General features: G+C 55.3%; 1 protein-coding gene across 4 annotated transcripts in view; it reads right to left on the reverse strand.

The window, feature by feature from the left end:
* Nucleotides 1-1,683: 1,683 nt before the first annotated feature.
* Nucleotides 1,684-26,716, reverse strand: part of Plch2 (phospholipase C, eta 2) — an 81,069-nt gene continuing 56,036 nt past the window's right edge. The window contains 20 exon segments of one of the 4 annotated variants that reach the window (NM_001427051.1): nucleotides 1,684-3,492; nucleotides 3,893-3,919; nucleotides 4,697-5,498; nucleotides 7,721-7,800; nucleotides 8,025-8,171; nucleotides 8,340-8,424; nucleotides 8,503-8,627; nucleotides 9,262-9,369; nucleotides 9,592-9,774; nucleotides 9,862-9,959; nucleotides 11,198-11,280; nucleotides 11,596-11,694; nucleotides 15,440-15,598; nucleotides 17,502-17,609; nucleotides 17,952-18,123; nucleotides 19,527-19,647; nucleotides 19,844-20,047; nucleotides 20,199-20,292; nucleotides 22,283-22,453; nucleotides 26,561-26,690. In NM_001427051.1, the coding sequence (NP_001413980.1) occupies nucleotides 3,909-3,919; nucleotides 4,697-5,498; nucleotides 7,721-7,800; nucleotides 8,025-8,171; nucleotides 8,340-8,424; nucleotides 8,503-8,627; nucleotides 9,262-9,369; nucleotides 9,592-9,774; nucleotides 9,862-9,959; nucleotides 11,198-11,280; nucleotides 11,596-11,694; nucleotides 15,440-15,598; nucleotides 17,502-17,609; nucleotides 17,952-18,123; nucleotides 19,527-19,647; nucleotides 19,844-20,047; nucleotides 20,199-20,292; nucleotides 22,283-22,453; nucleotides 26,561-26,690 (2,980 nt within the window). In that variant the 3' untranslated portion in view covers nucleotides 1,684-3,492; nucleotides 3,893-3,908. 4 annotated transcript variants of the gene reach the window in all.

Below are 26,716 nucleotides of genomic sequence, written 5' to 3' on the forward strand. Positions count from 1 at the left end.
CCCAGGGCTTGGCATCTGTGCTATGTGCTGTGAGATGCCTCAGGTATACCCAGGCTTCTAGGTTCCTTCCTCAGCTGCTGTGTGTGGATGGATGTGTATACACGTACAGCCATGCATTGAGAATGTGGTGGAACCACATAGGTAGGCATGGTTCATAGGACTGCACAGGGACCGGGTTCCCACAATAGGGCTTTGTTCTTGGTGCCTGAGTCCCACACCAGCTCAATTGGGTCCCTCCTAATGGTCAGCCTGGAGGCATAGCCAGATGCCTATCGCCCAGTAGTGTACCTTTCATAGTGGACCACCAGTAAGAAATGCCTACAGACAGGTAGAATTGAAACCTGGCCCTCACACAGATAGGCACCAGGGGGCGCGGCAGGCACCACACTAAGCAGCAGTCTTAGAGTCCAGGACCCACTTACCCATCTTCCTGCCTAGCCTAGGGGCCTCAGGTCATCACCTTGGGTAGCTGTAGGCCCCATGCCAGGGATCTAATACCAGAAGTCCCCATCTGCAGACTGGGGCATACTCCCTGGTCCTCAGCTCAGATGAGGAAGCCCTCCCTGGTTGAGTAGGCATTCTGCCTTTCTGGAATTCCAGGCAGGCAGGCATAGCTGGGTTTTGGAACTGTCCAAACTGGGAAGAAGAGCTAGTTCCCACCCTCAACCTTGGTTTAGGGTGACTACAGGCCCACCCTGGGCAGGGTCACAAGAGCGGGGCCCTCAGAAGGGAAGAGATGAGCAGAAGGTGGTAAGTGCTAGGGCTCTGATCATAAGTTAATGTGTACCTAGCATATCCTTCCTCTGGGGGCCTGCCTTTGTCCCCACCTCAGCTACCTTTGTCACAGGGAGGGGACCAACCTACAGCCAAACACCTTTCACATCCACCAACAGTCCTAACCTGCAACTTCCATCCCTTTCTTAGCCAGAGCAGAAAGATTACTCCATTCTCTGAATGAGACCAGGCCCATGACCCTGCCTTTGCCTGTAGCCCTGTCATACACATGGGATCTACCCCACTGTGAGACACTGGTCACCAAGCTGGCACAGCAATTCTTTTTTTTTTTTTTTTTTTTTTTTTTGTTCTTTTTTCTTTTTTTCGGAGCTGGGGACCGAACCCAGGGCCTTGCGCTTCCTAGGCAAGCGCTCTACCACTGAGCTAAATCCCCAACCCCTGGCACAGCAATTCTTGAGGCTGAGCCCTCTCACTGGCCCCAGGCAGGAAGTCCACCCTCCATATGTTTCTGCTAAAGTGATGTACAACAGGTTAAAGAAGCAAGAGGTCTTGCTGGACTCCAGACAAGCAGTGCCCCTCCCTGGCCTTGCTGAGCTCAAATGGTTTGATACAAGCCCTGCCCATGCCAAGAGAACAGTGAGGGCTGGGTGGTTCCATTGCCCAGAGGCAATGCCTTTCTGCTGGTCTCCATGGAGCTGCCTCAGTCCACAGAGGGTTTTAAGGTCCCGGGAGAACCTGACGTCACCCATAACGGAACCACAGCTTTCTGGGAGATGAGCAGGCCTGGAACTGTCCTCTAGCTCCCGGAGCACGGCACCCACAGTGGGGGCCATCAGCTGGGGACCCCATCAGTATGTTCCTTTGAGGAGGAGTTACCTAGGCCTACTCTTGAAGACTGTCCTCTCCGCCCTATGAGGACAGGATGACTACAACCACTGCCACAGAGCAGATCAGCCGCACAGAACAGGCCTGATGCATTTATTGGAGTTGTGTTCCCAAGTTTACACAATTGCTGGGCAGTTTGTGCACAGTGGAGTAGGGTGCAGGGACAAACATCCTAGCAGTTGTGGGTGTGTCACAGGCATCCTGGGATACAAGCACACAGCTGGTGGAAGATAACACTCAGCACACACCAGGCAGACCAGTGGGAAAGGACGCAGAGTCATTTGTAAGTTTTTGGTTCTAAAAAGTTAAATATCTTAAAATGTGGAAACTGCCCAGTAGGACAGGTGGACAGTGCTGTTCCTCACTTCCCAGGATCAGAGACAAGAGGACAGCCAAAGGTTGAAGAGGGGGCTACTGGGTGCTCCAGAGGCGGCGAGTGGGGCATAACAGCTTCGGGGACCCAGTGGCTTCATTTCCTGAGCAAAGGTCGGGTTGAGGCCAGCCCCACCCCCACCCACCCCGGCCAGCAGTCACAGGGAAGGTAGGGAGTTGGAGTCATCAGGCAGAGTCAGAGCCTGAGCAGCAGTTGGTCATCAGCAGCACCACACACCTGCTCAGGGGCTCCCTTGGCAGGCATTGGCACATCCACACAGCCCTCGTGGCCTACAGAACAGGCACCCTCAGGGGTGCCCCGCTCCTCCTCTGGGGGACCCCGTGAGTCCAGGCCTCTCAGCCTCTGCTGGCGCTCCTGAGCTTGGCGGGCTCGGCTGGCAATAGCACGCACTCGGCTCTGGCTGCGCGAGGAGGAACGTCTCAGGAAGCTGGGACCCCCTACAGAGCCATCCGCAGCTGGGCCCAAGCTGGTGGGTGATGTGATGTCCCCCGCATGCTGGAAGCCGGTGAGCCAGCGTAGCTGCTCTGTGAGAGCATCTCGCCTCCTCCCCGGCTCCAGCACCTGATGCACCACACCCAGGGGGCTCAGGCCGCAGCTCAGGCTGCCCGTGCTGCCCTGAAAGCTGGGACCAAAGTCGTCAGCCGTCAGGTCTCCCAGACTCTTGGACTTAGCAGACACTGGGCAGTCCCTCAGGCCCACCAGGGTGAGGTGATGCCAGGGTGGCCGTGAGTGGAGCCCAGTCAGCCGTGGGGCAAGAGGCCGGGGCTGCAGCTCATCGGGTGCAAGAGGCAACCCACCCGCAACCCGCAGGTTGGGGTTGGATTTGCTCTTGGTCACAGGAGGCAGGTCAGGACGGGCAGCTGAGGCTAAGCAGGGCCGTGGGGTTAGGCGTCCAAGAGAGACCCCTGGAATGCTCTCTCGACTGCGGCAGAGGCCGAGGCTGGGCAATGAGAGGTCTATGACAGTGTCATTGGAGGACATGCTGGAGGATGAGGAGACACTGTCCCTGTGACTCCCAGGCTCCAGCCGCTGCCATAACCTGTCAGAGCCTGTAGCATCCGAGTATACTGCAGGTGTGGGAGAGAGCTCCGAGAGCACCTGGCCCTCACTCTTGGCCCTCCTAACCACTGGCAAGTGGCCCGGGGCCCAGGAGCGGCTCTTGCTGTCTGTCTGTCTTCCAGATGTCCCCTCACGTGGCCCGTGGGGAATCCCACCGTTGTGTGGCCTGAGAGGTGGCTCTTCCTTTTCCCTATCGCCCCCAGTCCTGAGCTGGAGGGTTCCAGAAGCTCCCAGAGACGTCTGCTGGGGGCCGGTCACTTTGGCTCCCTGTCCTACAGGGCACTGGGGCCCTTCCTGAGATGGACCTGTGGGGACAGCTGCCTGTAACGGGAGGCCAGGGCCCAGGGCTGGTTCCTCAGCAATGGGTTCCAGGCTGCACAGGGGGGAGATGGGCCGCTGCAGGGGGAAGAGGCGAGTGTCTGTGGGGAAAGAGGGACCGGAGATAAGAGGTAGAGAGGTAGACATAGGAGGGTCAGGCAGGTTAAAGGCAGAAGTGAGGAGAATCAAGAAACAGAGAAGGGATGGGGAAAGAGAGGGAGAGAGGGGGTAGGGGGAGAGAGAGAATAAGAGAGAGAGATGAATCTTACCAATCAGCACTGGTTCCCAACCCCCTGAGCCAAGGGTAGGGACTACCCCACCCTAGGATATCCCAACAATCAGACTTCTCCGTTTATACACCTGTACCGTGACACTCAAGAGTACCCCACCCCACTAAAGCTGGAGTCACGCCTGGGCCTCACACAGGGGCAACAAGAAGGTCAAGTCTAATCCTCATTGAACTGGGGCATTATAGGGACACATAGGGCTTGGGCCTGTTACCTGGCACTCGCAGGTCTCAATCCCTAACTATGGAAGCAGCACGGAGCAGGGACAGAAAGGAGAACACGGTCAGTGTGTGGGGGGCCGCTGGCAGATGGACAGATGGACAACAAGGCTGGGCAGGAGCGGGAGGAGTACAACGGAAGCAGGCAGACTCCAGGTGCCTCCCTCCCACCCAGACTAGAGCTGAGACCAGCTCAGACCAGTTCCCTCACACTCCTGCAGACCAGGTGTAGGCCAGGAACTGTCAGCTAGGATGGTGGCTAAGTGCCCTTTGGACAATGCAGGTCCCTGGGAGCTGCTCCTCTAAGCACTGGGTGCTCTGAGGCCCAGACCTCAGTTCTAAGCACCTTCTCCCCTGGTCTCTGAGGAACCTCCAAGGGGTGTACCCTGTGGTGCCACCACCAATTGACAGCAGGCTCCTGAAGGACTGCAGAGCAGAGTCATTCTTGCATCTGGCCCTGGGGGGGGGGGTAGGTGGGGCTAAGAGCTGAGACCTTTCCAGACCTAGGAAGGTCATCAGAGCAGTCAGCCAGTAAGCTAGCAAGGCACCAGGGAAGTCCTTGCTGAGGGCTGGCTGGATACCCCTGGGTTCCTCAGCAAGCAGCTCTCAGAAATGCCATGATGACTCAAGCTCCCCTCTTCCTCAACCTCCCCTAAAGCACAGGGCCATTAGGGCGGGGGAGGGGTCTGAGGCAGACAGGCTGACGAACAAATGAAGCAGGGCGCAGCAGGCACGGACGGACCGCCTAGGCATGCCAGGTGTAGAGAGAGCATGGGATGCAGCAGAATGGCAGGCCTTACCCGTGGAGAACATGGGGGAATGACTCCTGATCTCCTCCAGTTTTTGAACGAACAAGGCGTTCATCTCTCCCTGCAGCGCCCCCTGCTGCCTGTGAGCACCCTCTGGCTGGCAGGGGGCCACCTTGGGGCTGCCTGGGCTGTCTGGGCTGCTGGAGTCGGAGGACACAGAGCTGCCACCTGGACCCTGCCGCCGAGCCCTAGGACCCTTGGGGGCCTCTCTGCTTCTCCCTGGGGTGGCTCGAGGACTCAGGCTGCAGCAAGGGCCCCCCAGTGAATCTACCCGGGCCCTGGGCTGCTGGCTGATGGCCGTGCGGCTGCCTGCAGGCCCAGGACTGGGTTGCTGCTCCCTTCGAAGGCCCTCAACGTCCATACCGGTGCAGGAGCCCACCACACACTTCATGCATGTGGCGGCCATCCCTGCAGGTCCGGGGCCTTCGGGGGCACGCGGGGACCGCACCTGTGCCGGTGTTCTCTCTTCTGTTGCTTCTCCAGCTGGTGCCTTACCTCGGGGACTGCTGCTGCCTGACCTCTCTTGAGTAGGGGCCTCCAGAGCTGGGTTGGGGCTAGGGGGTGCCACGTCGTCAGCCGCCCCCTCGGAGCCTGCGTCCTGTGTGCCCAGGGCCAGCTCTGGGAAGCCCTTGCGACTTGGCTTCTGGCTCTTGGTTGGGGCACTGGCTGTGCGCCGCAGGAGCCTCTGGCTAACGGAGGGCCGGGGCAGGGGCTGCCCAGCAGCATGACTGTCCAGTGAGCCTGGCTTTGGGCCTCGGAGGAAGAGACCTTTTAGACCCAGAGTCTGCTTGACCTGCAAGAAAAGGAGCCCACATAGCCGGTGCCTGGCCCCCCTGGTCCGGGTGTGGCTTCAGAAGGGAAACTGGCTCTCCAGAGGGTGCTCTGAACCTGTAGTTTACCATGGACTGCCATAGAGCATATTGCAATGCCACATACAGGGAACAGGGTTTCCTGGCAACTCTACCAAGGGCAACAGGACTTCACGCTTCAGACTAAACTTGAGATGGAAGCTAGAGAACCTTCCCGGTGTTATCTCAAGGGCAGAACTCAATCCCTACACCCTGGCCACCCACTTGTCCCAGCCTTGAGGAACTGAGGACTGTAGCCTTAGATCTGGGGAGAGGAAAAGTTGGGGTTGGCCATCACCATGGTTACACTCACCCTGCTCTGTAGCAGCCTGCAAGGCAGTGCTCTCTCTTGGTCTCTGCCTCCCTACTTCCCAGGAACCTCTCCTCCCTCCTAGAGGGCTGCCTTTCTAGGAAGCCTCGTTCAACTCCCCCAGGCAGACTCCCCCAGGCTAGCTTGTACTCTGGTCCCATAAGTTCCTGAGGCCCTCAACTGGCTCAACATGTGACCAGTGTCAGGCCACAGCCAAGTCCCCTCCTGCATTCCCCTCTGCATAGATCACCGCTGGAGAGGGTCTATGGCCACCTCTTAGGAGGGCAGAGGCCATAGGGGTCCTCACATGCCATACACCCCTGCATCCCACCAACAACACCCACCACTCCCCCGTGATGGGCCGTGCTCGTGCGTTGGAGCAACCCAGGGCCTGGCGGCCAGGGGCCCTTCTGCGGAGGCGATAAGAGTGGCCAGCACTTGAATCAGCTTCCTGATTCAAGATCCCAAATCCAGTGCAATTTGGTCAACGTAGTCGGAAAGCCATTTAGAAGGAGATCCAGGATTCCAGCTGGAGCACCCACTGGGTACCCCCACCCCCACCAACTCAGACCCTAGCGTAGACTGAGGAGAGAGCTAAAGGGGTCAGTAACTGACTGTGTAGGCAGGCGGAGGGAACAGGACAACAGAGGGGCTTGCAAGCCTGTGCAGAGAGACCTACAGCCATGGGGAAGGGCATAAGGTGGGCAGGATGCGGACAGGTCAGGAGGATAGGTCCTTGGCCTTGGCTAAATCCTGGATCTGCCTCATAAATGCCACTCTCTAGCTGAGGATGGCCCAAGGGACCCCAGAAATGTGTCATGATCCATGTCACATGAGCTGACAGTCTCCAAAATGCTACCAAGAGTCACGGATGCTAATGGGCGCGGCCTGGCATGCAGGTGGGGCGGCGGGCTACACCGTCCCGCGGCGCCGGGTACCTTTGAGACTCCTAACAAGGCTGAGCTTCTAAAAGTAGACTTGGGACATAGAGAAGCCCACTGCAAGACCAAAGAGACAGAGTGAAGGCAGGTGAGGTGGCCGTGGTGGCCAGGGCAGGGCCTACCCAGCCATGGCCCTCAGAGACAGGCAGACACAGGATAGATGTGTGGGTAGTGGCAAGTAACAGGACACCTGCAGCACCTCTGGACCCATGGTGCTACCAGAGAGTTAGTGCTGGGCTCAGCAGGACCCATGCACTGTGTGGTTACAGGCCCCGAAGGACTGGTTGTATCCCAGGGCCTCCCTTAGAGCCCCAGCAGTTGGACTCCACAGACTGAGAACACTTCCTGTTCTGGCCTGGGGCAGGGGTACGTGGGATGGGGACCTGAGGTTCCAGGTAGTGGGCAGATGCATGTAGAGATCCCTTTAGGAAATAGAAATTCAGAGGGATGTGACACTCAGGACAAGGAAAGCCACGGGAGGGGTCATGGCGCTCTACCCTTGCCAAGAATCCAAGCAGTCAGTGCTCCCAGATGTACAGGACATCAGGGGCTACTGAGGAAAACTAAGACTGGGATTGGCAACAGACAGAGGGCAGGGAGGCAGGTACTGGGGCATCCCATCCCAGGGCAGCAGGGAGGCAGGTAACAGGGCATCCCATCCCAGGGCAGTAGGAAGGCATGTACTGGGGCATCCCATCCCAGGACGCTTGGCATACTGGATGCCCAAAACCCCTCTGGAACGTGGAGGGACCACTGGAAACTCAGGGTCAGCATCCCCCAGTAGCCCATACCACAGATTAAGAAAGAGACCCAGAAAAGTGAATGCCAGGCACTAGCCCCAGAAGGGGACAGGGTGGGGCGAGGGGCTGGTCCTATCCTTCCCGTGGCTACATGAGGCCCGGGAGGCAATACTCACCTTACCACTGATGTCACTGACGGCCACATGTACAAAGATGGAGGCCTCCTCCATGCCTTCTAGGTACACGTGCCGGTAGCCTGGGGCAATAGGGTCACCAGTCATCAAGGTTCCAATATCTCCTCACCCTGCCAACCCACACTTTCCTCAAAGGTCTCTAGGCCTCAAGTAGGACCAGGGAGCCTCCTACTCATAGGAGGAAGAGGTTGGGCCCCCTTCCTGTGTTCTAAGTTAGTTAGGAGCTCCCAGGGGGAACACAGGCAGGGAGCACTGGCAGATGCTGAACCTCGTCCAGTCTCCTTACCTGGCATCATGCTGCTAAAGGCCAGCGTCCTCTGGCCGATGAAGTCCCGTCCAATCGGGTCGTGGTCCCAGACCAGGAAGCGCACAAGCGCAATCTCGGGCATGTGTACAGTGAACACCAGTGTCTCCTCCCACATGGGGTTGAACCCTGGAGATAGTGAAGAGAGAGAAGATCAGTAGGTCTGGAGCTGGAGCTGGAGCCAACGACTGGCACCTGCAGTGCCCATATCTCACACGGGACCTATGGCTGCCTTGGGGACAGGCAGCTGTCTGATGACTTCACCCACTTTGGCGGTGGTGGGAAGGGGGGGCTCACCATTGTCATCCACCACTCTGGTCTGCTCCTTGCTGCAGTCCACGGGGAGCCCGATGACCTCCACCTCCACGAAGGGGTCGATGATCTAGAGACAGGGTGAGGTGTGGCGCCGGGGCCCCGAGCCCTCCCGCCACCCACCTTGCCCATGTGGGCATGTCCTTACCTCCCCACGGTCACCCAGCACCGAGTCCCGAGGCTTGGGCAGCTGCTGGCCACTAATGATCCTCAGGGCCAGCTGCTTCTTGAGCTGCCCTGGCAAGGGGTCCTCAGAGTTGGGGTTGAAAACACCTGGGAGGATGCGGGTGTGAGCTAAGTGCCGCAGCTCACACCCCACACCTGCCTGTTGGTCTGCGGGGCTCTGGGGAAAGAGAGCCCTAGGGAAGGCTCAGAAAGCTTTGACCTGGGATGGGATAGCTACACTGGAGGGCATGGGCAGAAGACCCTGATCACAGGGTGGCTGGGCACTTGCTCAGGCTGCCAATGTCAAGGGTGCACCATGCAGGGAAACACAGCTCAGTGCAGCAGAGAGGTGTAATGAAAAGGCCCCGAGGACCCAGAAGCCTGTAGGGCACATTGGGAGAACCCCGTGGGACAGTAGATGGCTCCTGGGTGTGCCCTTCAGGGACTGAGGTCCAGCATCTGGGCCAGCATCTCCTGGAGCACACCAGAACCTCAGGCAAGTGCTGCTTCCCAATCTCATGCAGCCTGGAACCCAGGGCCCAACAGAGGAGCTCCCTAACTCCCACCCTGGGGTCCTTAGCATAAAGCTCACTGCACCCACCCTCAGTAGGCAGGTACCCCGCTCTAACCCTCCAGTGTCCTGGTAGCTCAGTCTCAGACTGGCCCTCCCCTCTGCTCTGTTCCCACCACCCCAATATCCAGGGTAATCTCACGGGAGCCCACCCCAGCTCGGGTCCCTTACCCTGGCACATGCATTGGGGTTTGAGCACGTAGCCACAGCCACCGTTGGCACTGAACTTTGCCCTGTTCAGCTGCAGCATCCGCCCCTCCGACTGGTAGTTCAGGGCAACTGAAGGGAAGACAGAAGCCCGTGCAGGTCAGTGACGGGCACACGCACACTCTCCTGTGTGAGTTCTGGGGCTGAAAGCCTAGAACACGTGCTAGCAGTGCAGGGGCAGTCGGGGTGTTTCTCACCACAGCCTAGGGTCTGAAAGGCCCCTCCCCGGTTGCTAAAGGCCTTCGGAGATGGCACTCCTCACCATCCCACCCTGAACCGCATGACTGCACGCACCCATCTGGCAACCAGCATTCCAGAAGGGTTGTGGATTGTAGTTGCTGGAGTCCACCCGGTAGGAGGAGGGGTATATGCGGGAGAGCTGGTGCTGGTTAAAGCGCAGGTACTGGGCAGGCTTCTGCTGCAGGATCTGGTGGGCCTTGGTCTCGCTGAAGGACGACACCTGCCAGCTAGATACCACTGGGGCACAGACCAGCCAGGCATGAGCACACGCAGCCTGTACCCCACAGCTGACCTGCCTGGCCCCGCCCTCCACGCGGCCCTCACCCTCCATTTCCACGTCATGGGTTCCCACAGACTTGGTATATTTCACTAGGTCCGAGAGGGCTCGTGACAGCTTCATGGTCTTCTTTTGCCGGGCAGTCCTACGAGGGTGCAGCAGGGCTCCTCAGGACCCTGTGGCTACGCCCCTCCCATCCAGTCCCATCCAGCCTTCCTGTTCTTCGATTCAGGCTCCAGAGCCTGTACAGGTCCATCTGCGCCCCAAATCATATGTCCCAGGCCACCTGGGACTTGTAAACAATAGTTAAGGTTCATTGCACCCCCAGCAGACGGGTACCCTACTCTAACCTTCCAGTGTCCTGGGAGCTCAGGCCCAGCCTGACCCTCCGCTCCGTTCAGTGTACCTAACACCCCCATATTCAAGGTAGTCTCACGGGAGGCTGGGACAGGTCAACCCTATCAGTGATGAGGTTATAGAGATGTGACTGCTGGTTAAGGGCTACTCTGAGGTCACCGTGGGATCTTTGGAACAAAGACCCTGGGTGCACCCTGAACATGAACAAGATGGGGGCTGGGGATTCCTGCTTAGCCAAGGGTTGTTCTGAGGAACAGGAGCTTCTGAAGGATTCTGGGCAGGGGCAACAATAGAAAAACTAAGTCGTGGAGAAGAGGCAGGCCAGTGACAAAGAACGTCTTAGCAGTGTGGCAAGGTTGCAGACGTAGGTGGGGAGAGACTGCGTATGACATAGGTGAACAGACATGAGCAAGGCATGGGGAGGAAGACGGGAGGGGGAGGACAGGAGTCGGGAATGGGGTCAGTGGGGAAGATGAGCTCCAAGCTGCACTAGCAGGTATGAGACCCCAGTGAACCCACAGAGGTGCTGTGGAAAGCAAGCAGACACAGTCAGACTGGTGCCATCCCAGAATAGCAGCCACTCTCATAGGGTATAGGAGGCAGAGATAGACAGACAGACGCTACCCCTGGAGGAAATGTAAAACGGGGGGGGGGGGCAGAGGGAAGGCTTTGGAAGAGGAGGTGGGAGCTGAGGTCTGGTTAGTCGGCTAGTGCCTACATCCAGGAAACTGAGGGACCCTCAGGAGCCCTGCTGCCTGTAGCTGCTCAGAACCTGAGCACTGCTGGGCTCACCCTGTGCTTTCTGCTGCTGCCTGGACAGCTCCACTTTCCCATTACCAGCTTAAGTGTTCAGGGTAGGGGTGGGACCTGGATTCCCATACCAGTCACCCATCTCTGCTCAGCACTCAGAGACAGCTCCATGGGACTGGGCAGGGGTCACACACACACGCACGCGCGCGCACACACACACACACACACACACACACACACACACACACACACACACACACAGGGCAGGGCACTGACCCACGGCTCTGGCTTCCTGGGGAGTCCAGGCTCTCATCCCCCTCCTCCACGCTGGCCACCTTCTTTATCTTGCTGCCTTTTTTCTGTGTGGGGAAGTGGAATTGTGACCTGAGATCAAACTAGGACATGTAAAAGGCCAGGAGGTGCAGGGTAGGGGCTATCTGCCCAGGTTCCTGAGTTCCTACCCAATTGGCCCACAGAGGTATTGGCGGTGCCCTGGCCCTGGGTGACTCTCGGGACTCCCTGTGTCTGAATCTCAGACACTGGCCAGTGTGGGTCAAGGGAAGGCAGTAGCCAGAGCTCCTGCCTTGGGAACCTGACCCCAACCACAGATAGAGAATGGTACAGGGATGACGGCAGAACTGCATGGGACCCCTGAGCCCAGGACCTCTCCTCACCTTACGCTTGGAGAAGCTGCTCATGAGGAGACGGCTGTTCCGCCTGCTCACCCCGGTGTCCTCCCCAGACTCCACATCTTCCTCGGCCTTGCTCTGAGCCTGAGAGACAGACAGAAGTTGAATCCAACCTCCAACCAGGCTAGGAAGGCAGGACAGCTCCCTGGTGGCCCCAGAAGGCCTTTCTGCAGGAGGTAGATTTGACTAAGCCTGGACACAAGGCACTGATTTGGGGTAGGGGTATGGGGCAAGCACAGTTGCCGGGAAGAGGTCTGAAGAGCTGGACTAGAGACAGAGTGGCATATATTCACATGCCCGCACCAGCCTCCCATGGTGGGTGGTTTTAAACTCAAGTAATCAGTTCCAAATTTCTTTATCATGGATGGAGGCTGCATAATAAACGCAGCTTGCATCTGGAATATTCTTCAGCCGAGCCTACTTACGTAATCCTTTTTTAAAGCCCTGATGCCCCAGTCTCTTACTGTAGCACAAATAGAGTGAGTAATTCCAGATACAGCCAGCTGAGTCTGAGGAGCGCAGGACAGAACTACCTACGCCCTGGGCACAGGGTAGACACACCCCAGGTCCTCCCAGGCCCTGGCCAGGATCCCATCCGGGTCTCTTGTCCACATGAAAGTCACTGACCAACTGTACTGCACACTGGCTTCTCCCAGACTGTTATGACATCACCACCCACTCCACAGGACTCCAGGACAGCTCTAGTCAGGGTTTCCCCACTTCATTTTGTTACCTAGCCTGGGTAAATGATGGTTTTTATTATACACACTAGATCCATGTACCTGTAGCTAGGGTTCCCCCTGCTAGAGACGGGGGTTGGGGGGTCAGCGAAAACAAAGGTGCAGCCCCTGTGCTACACTGGCGAGAACTGTCCACACACCATGGTGTGCATCCCTGTGTATGCACAGGCAGGATCTGCACACAGCACTGGTGTGACTGTGCACACCATGGACAGCCCTACACACTAGCCCAAGGGCACTCCTATACATGCATATGGGCACTTCTTCACACACCTGAGACACCTGCACATACCACAAACACCTGCACACACTGTGAGCTCCCGCACACATTATAGACTCCTGTGTATACTGCACACGTATGTACATACACGATGCACACATACACACCCTTGCACATGTGTGTGGGCAATCTAGAGATGCTGTAAAGAGCCTACTTTGTGCTGTAAAGGGCCTACTTTGTGCTATAAAGAGCCTACTTTGGCACCTGACCACAGAGAACTCTCAGTTCTCTACCATGGTCTCGGAAAACAGCTGATGTTTTCCCATGATCCCTTCTGTCTAAGTCACTCTGCCTTGACGTCACCAAGCACCCCATTGCAGATCTTACTGATGTGATGATGGTGGTCAGATGTTCCTGCCGGCTGCCTTCACCCTGACTTCCTCCTCTACCCTCTTTGAGGGTCAGGACCAGATGTGCCTGGACATTCCTAATTCCCAGTGTAGCCAGCCATGTTAACTAGGCTCTTTCAGTCCACAGACCGAACAGTCCAGAGGCAGATTCCCAGCATTGGAGGTACCAGGCTTCTCTGTGCCCTGCACGTATAAGCCCCCGGCAATGGTAGTCCGTGTTCCTCTTAATCTGGGGACATGTAGTGGGAATCCCACAAGGCTGACATGTTTCTAAATTATTTAAGTAATGTCCAAGTGTAAATTAAGAGAAGTGCACAGGAGCCATGCGGGGCTGCGCTCACCAGGCCCGAGTTCTTATGGCAAGGTTAGAAGCTACCCTTAATCCAGAAGTACCGTGCGAGCGTAGCTTGACCTGGTTCCCTCAGGGGTGGTGAACAGCGGATCGTGAGGTAAGTTTGGGCAAAGTTGCATAGATAGCTTTGGGGTCGGGGAAGGGTTCCTCTCCAGAGACAAGGCCAGCAGTTAAGTCTCTGTCCTCGGCAGTAAAGATTCTGTTCTGGGGCCAACCTGAGGTATAGGGCCCCAAGGCCACTAGTCTGAACCCTCTGGAGCTATGTTTAACTATTAGTAGGGGGGTTTTTCTGTCCCCACCCCCTTGTATTCACATGCTGCTCCCTAGTTCTCCTGCTGCCTCCCAAGAACCCCTGAACTGGGCCTCGTGTCCTCAAGGTTCATACTCAGAAGGAATGAAAGCTAGCCGTGTGTGTGTGTGTGTGTGTGTGTGTGTGTGTGTGTGTGTGTGTGTGTGTGTTGGCGAGGGCGAGAGTGAGAGTTATGGTAGGACTTGTTATCTCATTGACAAACCAGCACAGATATTCTCCTCTCCACTGGACGATGCCCCAGGAAGCTCCCCGGGTGCCCTACTCCATAGTTCTGCCTCAGCAAACTTTATTACACATTCCCTTTCTACGTGTCTCTTACAGGTTGTGCAGACAGCCTTGTGATACCGTCAGGCTGGGGGTACAAGCTTCTTCTCCAACCTAGGCATCTCAATACCGGAGCTCTTCCTCCTCCTTTTCCTCCTTTTCCTCTCTTCCTCCTCCTCTTCCTCTCTTCCTTCAAGAAGCTTTCTCTGAGCACAGTTGTTCACACACTCGACAACAGCAGGGGCCAAGCTGTGCTCCTAGCCCCAGGTGTCCCTCTTTTTGGCCAAGAAAAGCAGAGATCCTATTAACCTTCACCAGGGTTGGACCAGTGACAGGGCCCCACCTCCACTCAGCCCCCAACTAATGGAGGCTGGGCAAAGCGTCAGGCAGGTTTTATGCTCCTGCCCAAATGTCTGGGAGCTAAAAATAAAGAGGAGGCCGTGTGCACGGGACCCGAGTGAGCCACCTGCGTAGCTAACACATCAGCTGTGCTGAGCCTTCTAGAGTTGTGGGTGGGAATAAACACACCCCTAAAAACACAGCAGGGGCAGACCCTGTCTGTCAGTCAGTCCGGAAGAAGTCCTCTTCCTGCCCCGCCAAGAGCCCTCCCAAGAGCCTTGGAAACAGCTAGAAGCCAGCCAGTGGTGAGGAAGGGCAGGGGAGTGGAGAGAAGGCTCTCCAGACATCTCACCCTGCAGATGCCTTGCTCAGCTGTGAGGTCAGCTGCCCAACCTGCCACAGCCAGCTGCTGTATGTCCCTTCTCTGGGTGCTGCTTGTCTGATGTGCCTGTCCTTCAAGCCTGGCTTGCTGCTCCCCAACAGAACACACCAACCGCAGAGTCTGGCCCAGCCTGTCTGGCACCTGGCTTCACCCCACCACACCTGCCTGGACAGTCTCTGAAGGCCATTTCCCCACATACCTGAGATGCTTCAGATAGCGGGCAGCTCCCAGGTCTGCCTAGGCCCTCAGATCCTGCTGTCTATTCCTCCATCAACCACGAAACCCTCACCAAGGTAGGACCGAGAGAAGCCTTAGCTCCCTAAGAGACTACTTGCCCACATACAAATCCTGTACTAGTGTACATGGGCATGTACAGGCATGTGTGCAGGTGCGTGAATGTGTGAATGTGGTGTGGGTATGTGCAGAGGGGTGCGTGTGTGTACAGATACATGTGCAGCTGTGTGCACACGTGTGGGTTGCGTGGTGCGAGCACACAAGCATGCATATGTACGTGTATGCCTGCAGGTGTGTGCAGAGGGGTACTTTCGTATGGTTGTGCATGCGGGTGTGTATCTGCATGTATAGGCACCATGCACATGTGTGTTTAGGTGCGGGGCTGTGTGTGTGTGTGCTGGCATGTGCAAAGGTGTGTGTGTACTCACAGGCATGTATATGGATGGCTTTATAGACGGACCTCTGCATACCAGTGCCTGTGTATGCATAGACATTATCTAATCCTACGTGTCCTGGGGCCCTCGCCCACCTCACAGACTAGCTGTTGGAAGAATAGATGTCAACAACAGATATCTCACCTTCTTGGCCTCTGCTTTGTGCCCAAGCTTCCCAGATGGGGACAGTGTGGAGACAGTGAAGTCATTGGGGTCTTCACAGTCACGGATCTTTGACTCCTTGATCAGAGAATCCAACTTCTTCTTAGCGATGTTTTCCACACGCTTCCGATTGGTGGAGGCCTGCCACAGGTTAGCCTGTTAGTGTCTGTCCCCATCCCAGTGAGCAGCCATCACAGTCCCTATACATACCCTGTGATTTGCCCCAGGCAGCTACAGGGAGTGCTGAAAACCAGATACATGTAGTCCCTAAAATAGTATGGTTCTGCGTGAGGGACCCCAGAGGAGGAGGTCAGGATAACATAGGACCTGAGACCCACACACTGGTCACCATAAATGTTGGGGACAGAAACCTCTAACCCTGGCTGGGTGCACTGAGGCACTGATGTGGTTGGAGCACTTGAGGGAGCACCTCAATCGGGACATCAGGAACCCCCCCAACCCCTGGTGCACAGGATGGAGTGGCCCCCACTAAGGACGTCAGTCCCTGGTTCTGCCACCAGCCTGGGCCAGCCAGAGAAACATGCGCAGGCATACCGGAAGCAGGAAGAATCTGCTGTCTCAGGGCTTTCTAAAACAATTAGGTAGCTCTGGCCCAGAGGCCTTCTGCACAACAATTATTTTCCCATCTGATGACTCCTCGGGGGAAAATAAAGTCTTCACTGCCTCATAGCGGTTGAGAGCAGTGGATGAGCAGCTCCCTCAGCACCAACCCTGACCAGCAGAGGCTCTTGCAGACTGCTCAGGCCCCCTCCACAGCCTTCAGCCCTGGGCCAGGCCAGTTGCCCTGTGGGATGTGAGTCTCGGCCCCGCAGCTGGCCCTTGGAGTTGGTACTGGTGCTGGGCATGGGGTAAATAAGCCTGACCACCGGCCACTGAGAGCAGTCACACAGCCCCTATCATGCCCTGTGATTCTCAGCGCAGAGGCTGTGATTTGCCCAGGGCAGCTATGGACAGCACTAAAACCCATTGGGACACTGGGAAGACAACAGGATCCGAGATCCACACACTGGCTGTCATATATGTTGAGCAGACAACAGGGACAGGGAAAACTTTGGAAGAAGCTGGCCAAGCAGCTGGGGTGCTCTGAGTTGGGGGCAAGCATGGCAGGAACCAGTGTGGGTGCGGGTAGGAATGGTGTGGAGCCCAAGGTGCACCCCCTCGGTGCTGCCTCCACTCACTGATGGGCCAAAGAGTCTGTGTCAGCGTCATAGACAAAATCCAAGAACCAGCTTAGCCACGGAAACCAGAATGGGATAACAGGAGCTGTGTGGCTGTCCTAGAACTCACTTGTAGACCAGGCTGGCCTCAAACTCATAGAGATCCTCCTGCCTCTGTTTCCCTAGTGCCTTAAGCTTTGTACACCACAGAGTTTACCATGTTTCCATCTCTTCCTGCCGCCAGCCTTTCTAACTCATCCTGGCAACCAGGACAAGAGGCTGTTCCCGGGATCCATGGGCATCCCACCCGTGAAGGGACTCTGGCAGGCCTTGCCCTTCTCCCCAGTTCCCTCTGCCTCAACAAAAACTGTTAGATTACTTTCCTAAGGCTAGCACCCAAGGTCTATCCCCTTATTTGGCCATTTCTGCCTCACCAAGGTTCAGCTATCATGGTGTTAAAGTCCAGCAATCAAAAGCCCCCACTGACTCACATAATTAACACAGCCAATTAAAACCAATCCTCTCATCCTAACACAGGGTTTCCCAGGGTGTTTGTTTGTTTGTTTTTGTCTTGTTTTTTTTTATATTTATAAACCACCATTTGCCTGTGGGCCACATCTGTCTTCTCTCTATCAAGAGGCAGTCCTTTGTCATCCCTTGCCCCCAGGACAACTACCCTTCCCTCCTCCCTTGTTCCCTTCCTCTTCTCTCTCATCCTCCATCTCCTGTCTTTGTCTCTTATTCCCTGCCCTTAACCCTCTGGGGCAAATAAATCTCCTTTGTGCTGAGAACTTGGTCTTGGGGGTTTGGGGCCAACTCTGGGGATTCCCTACAACCCCCAGGCAGAGCCTCTGGCTCCCACTCACGTCTCCGTTGAGGAGCTTGCAATCATCCTCAATCTCATCGGCACTGTCCTCATCAGACACTTCACCTTCTTCTGCATCCTCACTGATATTGGCAGGGAGCTTCTTCCCCTGGGGGAAGAGGTAGATAACGGGAGAAGCCCCAAAGGGAGAGCAGGTATCCAGCGACCGGTACCCACCAGGAGCAGCCGCCATAGGGAGGGGGCCTTTGGTAAAGTTCCTCCTTGGAACTCCAGGCCACAGGTGGGTTGTAACTGTGCAACCAGTTGGTGCCGTGGCAGCAGCACACAAGGGAAGTGGCTCAAGGTGACACGTCCATCTGAGGGCGCGCGCGCACACACACACACACACACACACACACACACACACACACACAATCTGTCTGTAGACGCTGTAATTCTCCAGCTTGGCCCCAGGCCAGAGCTGTCTCGATGCTGGTCCCAGAAACCTCACCTTCACCAGGATCTTGCCCTTGAGCATCTGTGGAGAAGGAAGCATGGTGGCATCTTCGCCGCTCACTGAGGAGAGGTCCAGCTTGTCTCCAAGGATGTCAGTGAGATACTGGGCCATCTTTTTCTGCTGAACAACACTACAGTGGTTCTCAATGGACAGGATCACTGGGTACCTGTGGTCCCAAGACAAGAGGAGTGGGAGAAGGCCAGGACCCTTGAGACTGACTAGGCCCCACACCTGTAGGTATACAGGCCACCTGTACCATTGAATGTGGTATAGGCAATTAAGTAATTAGGTAAAAGATCTGTCATCTGCTCTGAGAGGTAACCCACCAGTAACTCCGAAAATTAAATAAATGGGTAGGAAAGAAACTGAGAAATTTTAGGGACAAGTAATGAGAGAGAAAAGAAATCAAAGGAGATTACAAACTCCAGGAAAGTAAAAAGTCATGGTTTGAATATGGCATTATGAAATACTACTGAATATTGGATAAGCTGTAAGAAGCATGATCTCTTTGATCTGCACAATGGATGAACCCAGGGTCCTGACCCAAGCCTCGAATGTACCACCAAGCAGAAGTCGCTACCTGCTCCGTGCAGAACGAAGAGCGTGGGTGGTGCTTGTAAAACACGTGTGCCTTGCTTACTTTTAACTGCGTGTAATACCCATTTGACTTTGATTCTTACCAGAAGGAAATCGTGATCTGCTTAGAAAACCTAAATGTCCGGAACAGGAAATGGGCAGTCGTGTGATGTGGGAAGCACAGACAGACACCAGGGCAAAAGTATTTTTCTCCCCATTTCCCAGACAAAAGACAGGTCCTTACGGGGAACACTATACCTGGAAAAATGATGCTGGCTCACAGAAGCAGCTCCCTGTCAGCTACAGGACATCTGTATATCCCAGCTGCCTCCGAGCTCCAACGTCTCCTCAGATGCAGCTCCAAGAGCCTTATTGCTACACCCCCTGAAAACCATGTCTGTTTCCTAAGTCCATCTGTCTCTCCATTCCACTATTTCCTTTCCTCCTTCAGAGTCTTGTTTAGCCAAGGTAATGCCTTCTATTTCCAGAAACCAAATTGGATTTTTTTTTCAACAGCATCCACAGACACAGCTGAGTGACAGCAAATTGAGTCTGGACACAGAGTAGCTTCCTGGGGGTAATTAGCGACAGAGCTGTCACTTCCATGGGTGGCTGAGACCAGAGATTGCCACAGTACACAACCATCCTGCCGTCCGTTCTCACCTGTAACCGTAAACCTCTCCTCCCACCCCTCGTGGCTGAATTCCCTCCCTGCCACTCTCCTCAAAGAACAACCTCTAAACAAAACCTGCTGGTTGTATAATATGGTCACTGCCCACTGGGAAACACAAGAGGAAAAGAAGAGAGACCCAGACCCTCCCGGATGCCTTTCCCCATCCTGCCTCTGGACCCCGCCTGCCAGGAGACCCATTCACTCACTCATTCTTTTTTTTTCTTTTTTTTTTTTTTTTCGGAGCTGGGGACCGAACCCAGGGCCTTGTGCTTGCTAGGCAAGCGCTCTACCGCTGAGCTAAATCCCCAACCCCCACTCACTCATTCTTGATGAAGGCATATTTGTTGATGGTTTCGATGACATCTTTGAAAAGGATCTTGGAGGTCAGAGTGTAGCCATGGTGGACAATGGGTTCCCCATCAGGCCCATCCCAGCAGTCCACTGTAGGCAAGTAGATGCTGGTTAGCGTGAGCCTGGGGAGGCCTAGTCCCTGGGCTCCAAGCATAGGGGTCTGTCCTCAGTGGTGAACAAAAGGGACCCTGCCAGATGCCCCTGTGGCATTACTTCAGCCCGTTTCCTGAAGGAGGGGCCGTCTACAGCGGCGAGGAGCCGGAGGGCAGAATCCAGACGTGCTTACCCTCCACACAGCGGCAGCCGGCCTGCAGGACCCAGGCATACATGTCCACCCGAGACTGGGACATGAGCTGGTCACCCACGAGGTAGGTGTTGTGGGAGGAGGTGATGAAGTAGTGACTCAGAGGCTGCGTCATGTCTTGGTGCACTCTGTGGTGCTCAGGGTTGAAGATGTCACCGGCGGGGCTCCGCGTGTAGTTGGTAAAGCCTGCGGTGTACGCAGGAGTGCGGCGTGTATCTGTCACCGTCGCTCATGGCTATCTGCCCCACAGGTAGCGTCCCCTGTCCAAGCATGCAGCTGCCGGGCAGTTTCCCATCACCCCCCTGGGACGGCCGAACTGAGGGAAACACCCACTCACCATCAATCCCCAACACCCCTTTGCTCTTATTCTCCAGACAAGGCTCAAATTGCTCGATGATGCTCTGACAGCTCTCGAGCGTCACGCCGTTCATCTAGGCCAAAGCAGAGGCACGAGCCCAGGGTAGTTTATTCACAGCAAGGACTGCCGTCGGGCAGACCCCGCCCCCTTTCCTCCCACCAGCGTCATCATCTCTTGCCCGGCCATGACATAAGGGTGGGAAAACCTGCAAGTGGGGGCCACCCCAAGGACTGTTTGGTAAAATAGTGAGCATTAACGGTCAGCTTCACAAAATGTGGGATCATTTGGAAGAGACGTCTCCAGGAGACTTCTTGTCTAGATCGGACTGTCCTTTGGGGACAAGAGCTGAGTACTGGGGCTGGGGATTTAGCTTAGTGGTAGAGCGCTTGCCTAGCAAGCTCAAGGTCCTGGGTTCGGTCCTCAGCTCCGGGGGGCGGGGGAGTTAAAAAAAAAGAGTTGAGTACCGTCTTGATTATGTTAATTGGGGAGGAAGCTCCATCTTGTGGATGGATCTTGTCACGGTTTGGTGCTATTGGAGGTGCGGCCTTGTTGGAGGAGGTGTGGCCTTGTTGTAGTGGGCGTGGCCTTGTTGGAGGAGGTGTGCCATTGTGGGCGTGTGCTTTAAGACCCTCACTCTAGCTGCCTGGAAGCCAGTCTTCCACTAGCAGCCTTCAGATGAAGATGTAGAACGCTCAGCTCTCCCTGCACCAAGGCTGCCTAGATGCTGCTATGCTCCCACCTTTGATAATGGACTGAACCTCTGAACCTGCAAGCTAATCCCAATTCAATGTTGTCCTTTTATAAGACTTGCCTTGGTCACGGTGTCTGTTCATGGCAGTAAAACCCTAACTAAGGCAGGTCTGTTCCCTCGGGAAGGGGATCCTGGACCATACGATGGACAATACCAGCTGAGCCGTGACACGAGTGTATTCCTTGCTCTCTGCTCGCCATGTGGATGTAGAGACTCAGTTCCCTTGGGCTCCTGACTGACTCTCTGGCAACGGTGCACTATAACTTGGAACTGTGAGCCAAATAAACCCTTTCTCCCCTGGGTTGCTTTTGCCGGTCTATTATTGCTATTATCGCAGCAACAGAAAAGAAACCAAGACACTTGGATTTGGGCCAGCCTTGTGGAGTGAGGAGGGGTCTGGTGATAACCCTGTAGGCCATGGTGTTGTGGAGGTAATCCTGGGCAGAGCCAGGACCCAGACCTCAAATCCCAAACCCACAACTGCTTCAGCTACCTGCTGTGGTAGGACATGGTCCACCATTACAAGGGGAACTCTGAGCATGTAGCTGGGAAAAACTGTGGGCCTTGAGCAGGTCCCAGCCAGGAACTAATCCCCAAAGCATGCCCTCCTCTTGAGAAAAGATCCAGGAAGGACCTGGCAGATAAGTCCAAGAGTATGTTCCTCAAAGTGCCCCTGGCGGAGCCACATGCTACCCTATTGTCCATGGGACTGCTCTCTCCTTAGGGCTGGGCCTCCCATGTCCCTGTCATCAGAGTAGGCAGTACCTTGTCCATGCCCAGACCTGTTTTAAGGTGGAGAAGGAGTGGCCTCTGTGGCTCTAGACATGAGCGGAGAAGGCAGCAGGCCAGTGCCTAGGGACACGGTTTTGGTGTTGATTCCCTAAGGGTGGACTGGGTTTCTGGGGCCAAGATAAAAAGTCCTAGGGGTATTTATGTGATTGCTGAATGACTGGTAATTGCAGAAAGGCCACGTGTGGGGTCAGGCAGGACCAGTTGCTATTCCAGAAGAATGCAGAAGAATGGTTCTCAAAGATGGGACAATGCAACCCCAGCCCCTGAAATGCTCAGTATGAAATTTTGCCAAGGGGAGGGGTGACCCTCCGGAGGCTCTGGGTGGGGGGACCCAATGCCAGAATGGAGCTGACCAGAGGCCCCCCTCTGTCTGTGAAGAACCGGTAAGCTTCCTCACTTACCTGGCAGCGACAAGGACCCAATTCTACTCTGCTAGGAAGCTCTGAACACAAGGTGGCAGAAGCTGAGGCTGAAGCTGAGGCCACACCCACCAGCCACACAGCTTCTGGCAGGGCCTCACCTTCTGCTCCACCTCCAGAAAGCGCTGCAGGTCGGAGGCATCCAAGTGGTCCTTATGGTTGCTGTAGGTCAGCATGAGCAGGTAGAGGTCTCGGCGAGTGGACATCATCTTGTAGAAGGCGCAGAATTCCTCAAAGCCTAGTGTCCCCTGATGGTCATCTGTGTCTGCCTCCTGCAACACCCGACCTCAGATCACCATCCATCCCCCAACCTTACTACTCCCAGTCTCAAGCCCAGATTCCCTTCCTCTGCCGCGAACCCTCAACACCCTTCCAAGGCCCCCCTCTCTCTTCTCCCACCCAGAAAAGCACTGTGGCCCTTGAAAGCACAGATGGGAGCCACCCCTCCCTTATGCCATGCCTTGCAGGGCCAACTTGTAACCAAACCCCACGGCTACCTACGCTGTAGTCACCAACACCCTGCCTTGTGAGCTGACGCCTTCCACCAGAGCTCCTTCCACCGTGGGCTCTGTGCCTACACCTGCAGCTACAGTTGGCCACCTGCCCTCTGACAAGAGACACTTGGGGCCCCAAAGGGCCCAGCAGTGTCCTGGCTCAGGTATCAAGAGAAGTGTTCTTGCTCAAAGCCTGCCTTTTGCAGAGAAAAGGACTCATAAGATCCCCTTTCCACAGGATGCCCAAGGATGCCATGACGATTTCCCAACCTTCACAGACACAAGGAACATCTACCAAGGTTGTCGTTACCTAGGATGTGGTGCACACCCCAGGCCCAGGCCAGGGGAAGACCCCAAAAATAAGGGTATCAGGGCTTCATAGTGGCCCCAAGAGTCCAGGAGTGGCCCAGGAAGGACTCTGTAGGAGGGGTTGCTTCAGTTCTATGAGCTCTAAAGTCTGGGCTTTCGTTCTGTAAAGACCTGCTACGTGAGGTGGGTGAGCCCACATTTGCTTGGAGGTAACAGCCCTGAATTGGTATTCACTGTAAAGGGTTTATCCCAAAGGGACGGATGCTCACTGTTGAGTGCTAGTACTCAGAATTCCGATGCAGGGCTGGGGTGACCCAGATCACCATAGGGACCCAAGGGACCCAGGCCACAGCTTACACAATGTAGCTGGCCTTTGACTACCTTGTGGGTTCTTCTTTCTTCCACCCTTTCCACCCCCTAGCACTGGATAGGAGAGAGAGAAGGATAGGAAGAAAGGAGAGAGATTCCTGAATAAAGTCAGGAAAAGGGGGTGATGTTCCCATTAGACTCCTTTCTGATGGTTAGGGGCGTTTGAGTTTAGAGTTCCTTAGAGCAAGTTAGATCCAGGCTGTTGTGATGTGTAATTTCTTCCTCTTAGCATATGACTACTTAATAAACCCTGACCAACAGCAGCCAATAACCAACCGACAGCCCACTAACAACCTCCCATCACGCCTCTCTCAGTCCTAGCATTTTCCTGCCCTCTGAAAAGTCCCCAGAATTCTAAACATCACACAATCGCAGAAACTATCCACAGCAGGCAAAATCATGCCCCTGCTAGAGCACCAGGCAAATTATAGTCAGCTGCTGTGAACCAGCCCCATAACCCCACACCTGGGATTAAAACAAAAACATATTCTTACATGATTTCTGGTTTGTTTGTTTGTTTGTTTTTTAAGAAACCAGAACTCCAGCTTTCTCACACGGGACTCAGAGCTCATTCTCCACTGACCAAGGGCAAAGTCAGGTTCTATCCCGTGTCTTGTCATCCCAGACCTGGGCATGCAGGTGCTAGCTGGCAGCTGCCGCAGACACTGGCTGACTCCTCCTTGGGTCTCTATAGAAGTTCTAGATATGCCCTTTTGTAGTGTGGCAAATGGGTGACACTAAATCTGTCACACCAAACTTGTAGGGCCTCATAGAGGCTCTGCATTTGGGGACTCATATTAGCCCACTGACATCTCTCTCCCTGGCCACTCCGTGGGCTGAACAGGGTCCCTAAGGAAGACAGGAGGGAGCCAGAATGAATATCTGACTGTTTAACCCAAGTGGAGCCCAGGCAGCAAGGGAAACGCTGCCACCAAGGCCCCTGCTGAGTTGAGCCCCTGATTAGCTCTTGGGTCATTAAACCTGAGGACCAGGATGCCAACCAGCCCCCCACATTCCAATCTTATCTTAGAGTTAATGAAATTATGTTAAAGACACTGCATCTGTTATGTGGGTCTCTGCCTAATTACACAGTTCCAGACTACCCTGATACTGATGGTCAGATGGTCAGAGTGACCTGAGCTGCTCAGAAGGCCACATTTTCATCCTGGGGCTCCATCCTGGAGGTTACTGTGAGGCCTTGGCCTAAATTGACTCTGCACGGGCCGGGCCGGGAGATCAGGCTTTTAGGGTTTGAATACTCTGTAAAGACCACTGGGTCTGAAACATGTGAGCTCAGGGGCAAGGCCCATGTCTCCAGGACATAACCCCATAACTTCCTTTCCATACCAACCTGTAAGTCCTCCCCACCTACACTCATCACCTGCTAGCCTCTCAGCTCACGGTCTTTCACATCTCTCTAGGGCTTCCTATAGGCAATCTGAAGGAGCTAGGCATGGGACCACCCAGAGGGACCCCAGGAACTGTTCAGAAACCACAAATTCTGAGAATTGCCATACAGAGTAGCTCCGAGCCAAGGTCTGGAGGTTAAACCCTCCAATCACGCTCTACATACGGTGAGTGTTTCCCTTCTCTTTCCTCTCAGGCTGCTCTGAGAGCCCTGAGTCCTGTTCTGCCCGCTGCCTGGCCCTTAGTGCATCCTCACCCTGAGCAAAGCATGCTCATCCCAGAGCTGTCCTGGAAGGGTTAAGGGTTAAAGCCCCAGTGTAGGTAATAGGGGATGGATCAGATGCAAGCCATCTGCCAAACCCCGCTGCTCAGCTGCTGACCCAACAGGAGCCTTCAGGAGGGCAGTGAACACTCCCACAGCCTTCAGTGGGCAGTCTGGGGGTGAACTGTTCACTGCTGTCACTCACACAGAGACCCAGCTCGTACCTGTCACTGTTCCACCTGAGCCTGACTGCCTGTCTAGCACGAGTGCACATGCAAGGACCTCTGAGGGCCAGACACAGCAGAGCTGTCAGGTCATGAGTGTGTGTGGATGTGTGGATGTGTGTGTGCAGGGGGAGGGGAGCAGACACAGCAGAGCTGTCAGGCCTTGAGCATTTGTGGATGTGTATACATGTGTATGAGTGGGGGAAGCAGATACAGCTGAGCTGTCAGGCCATGAGCGTGTGGGTTTATGTGTGCAGGTGTGTGCAGCTGTGTGTATGCATGTGGGGGGACAGACACAGCAGAGCTGTCAGGCTATGAGTGCATGTGCATTTGTACGTGTGTGTGTGTGTGTGTGTGTGTGTGTGTGTGCCTGTGTGTATGTGTGTGTGTGAGTCAGACACAGGAGAGTTGCCAGGCCATGAGCATGTGTGTGCATATGGGGGGAGGGTGACACAACAGAGCTGTCAGGCCATGAGTATGTATGCATATGTGTATGTATGTGTATGTGTGCATGCGTGTGTGCGTGTGTGCGGGAGGACAGAAACAGCAGAGCTGTCAGCCATGAGTATGTATGCACCTGTGGATGTGCATGTGTGTATGTGCATGCATGTAAGAGCAAACAGAGCAGAGCTGTCAGGCCTTGAGCATATGTGTGCATGTGTGGACACACATGCACGTGTTAGGGGCAAGCCTGGCACCCATGCTCACAGAAACCCCTATCCAAGCTACGGCAAGGAAATGAGGTCAAAGATCTGGGTTTGCTGGCTCAGCCCATCCCTGCCTCAGACCAGGACCTGCTAACGTAAGAATTTCCCTTGCACGGAGGTTCCCCAAAGACAGAACTAATTACAGACAATAAAGGCCATGTTTGGCTGAAGGATGCATTTTCATAACTCCTAACAGCAGGGTGTTTGTGGGGGGGGTCATTGCAAAATGGGGTGGCTAAGGAAATTGCTGCATGCCAGCCCAGCTCCTCGGTGGACCGTGTGTGCCTTTAAGGCTGGGGATTATAGGAGACCAGCAAGTGACTGGCTGCATTTGAGTGCCTTCTCTATGTCCCCATTCTACGTAGGTATGGCCTATGCACAGTGCCCAGTGCCCTGCCCCACAATCAACAGAGCAGAACCCAGCACAGTCACCAAGAGGTGACATCCCGAAGTCCCTGGCTACCTACCCTGTGAGGCGGCCATGCCCCTGTGGTGACCTCCCACAGCTCAGGTCTGGATAGCCCCTCCCTGCTACCCATCTGCAGCCCGTAGTAGCCCCCCGAAGGTGTTCCCGTGGGGCACACAAGCTGCCACGCTCAGCACTCACCCTGAACATCTGTTTCACCCTCTGCCGGGGCAGGTTCACGTTGAGTTTATGTAGCAGCTGCAGGACCTCGCTGATGCTCAGGCTACCGTCACCATTCTTGTCAGCCTCATCAAACGTCTGCTTCAGCCACTTTGGGGCTGAGTTAGGGGCCAACAC

This window comes from Rattus norvegicus, chromosome 5 (genome assembly GCF_021556685.1).
Source record: "Rattus norvegicus strain SHRSP/BbbUtx chromosome 5, alternate assembly SHRSP_T2T, whole genome shotgun sequence".
NCBI classification, from domain to species: Eukaryota; Metazoa; Chordata; class Mammalia; order Rodentia; family Muridae; genus Rattus; species Rattus norvegicus.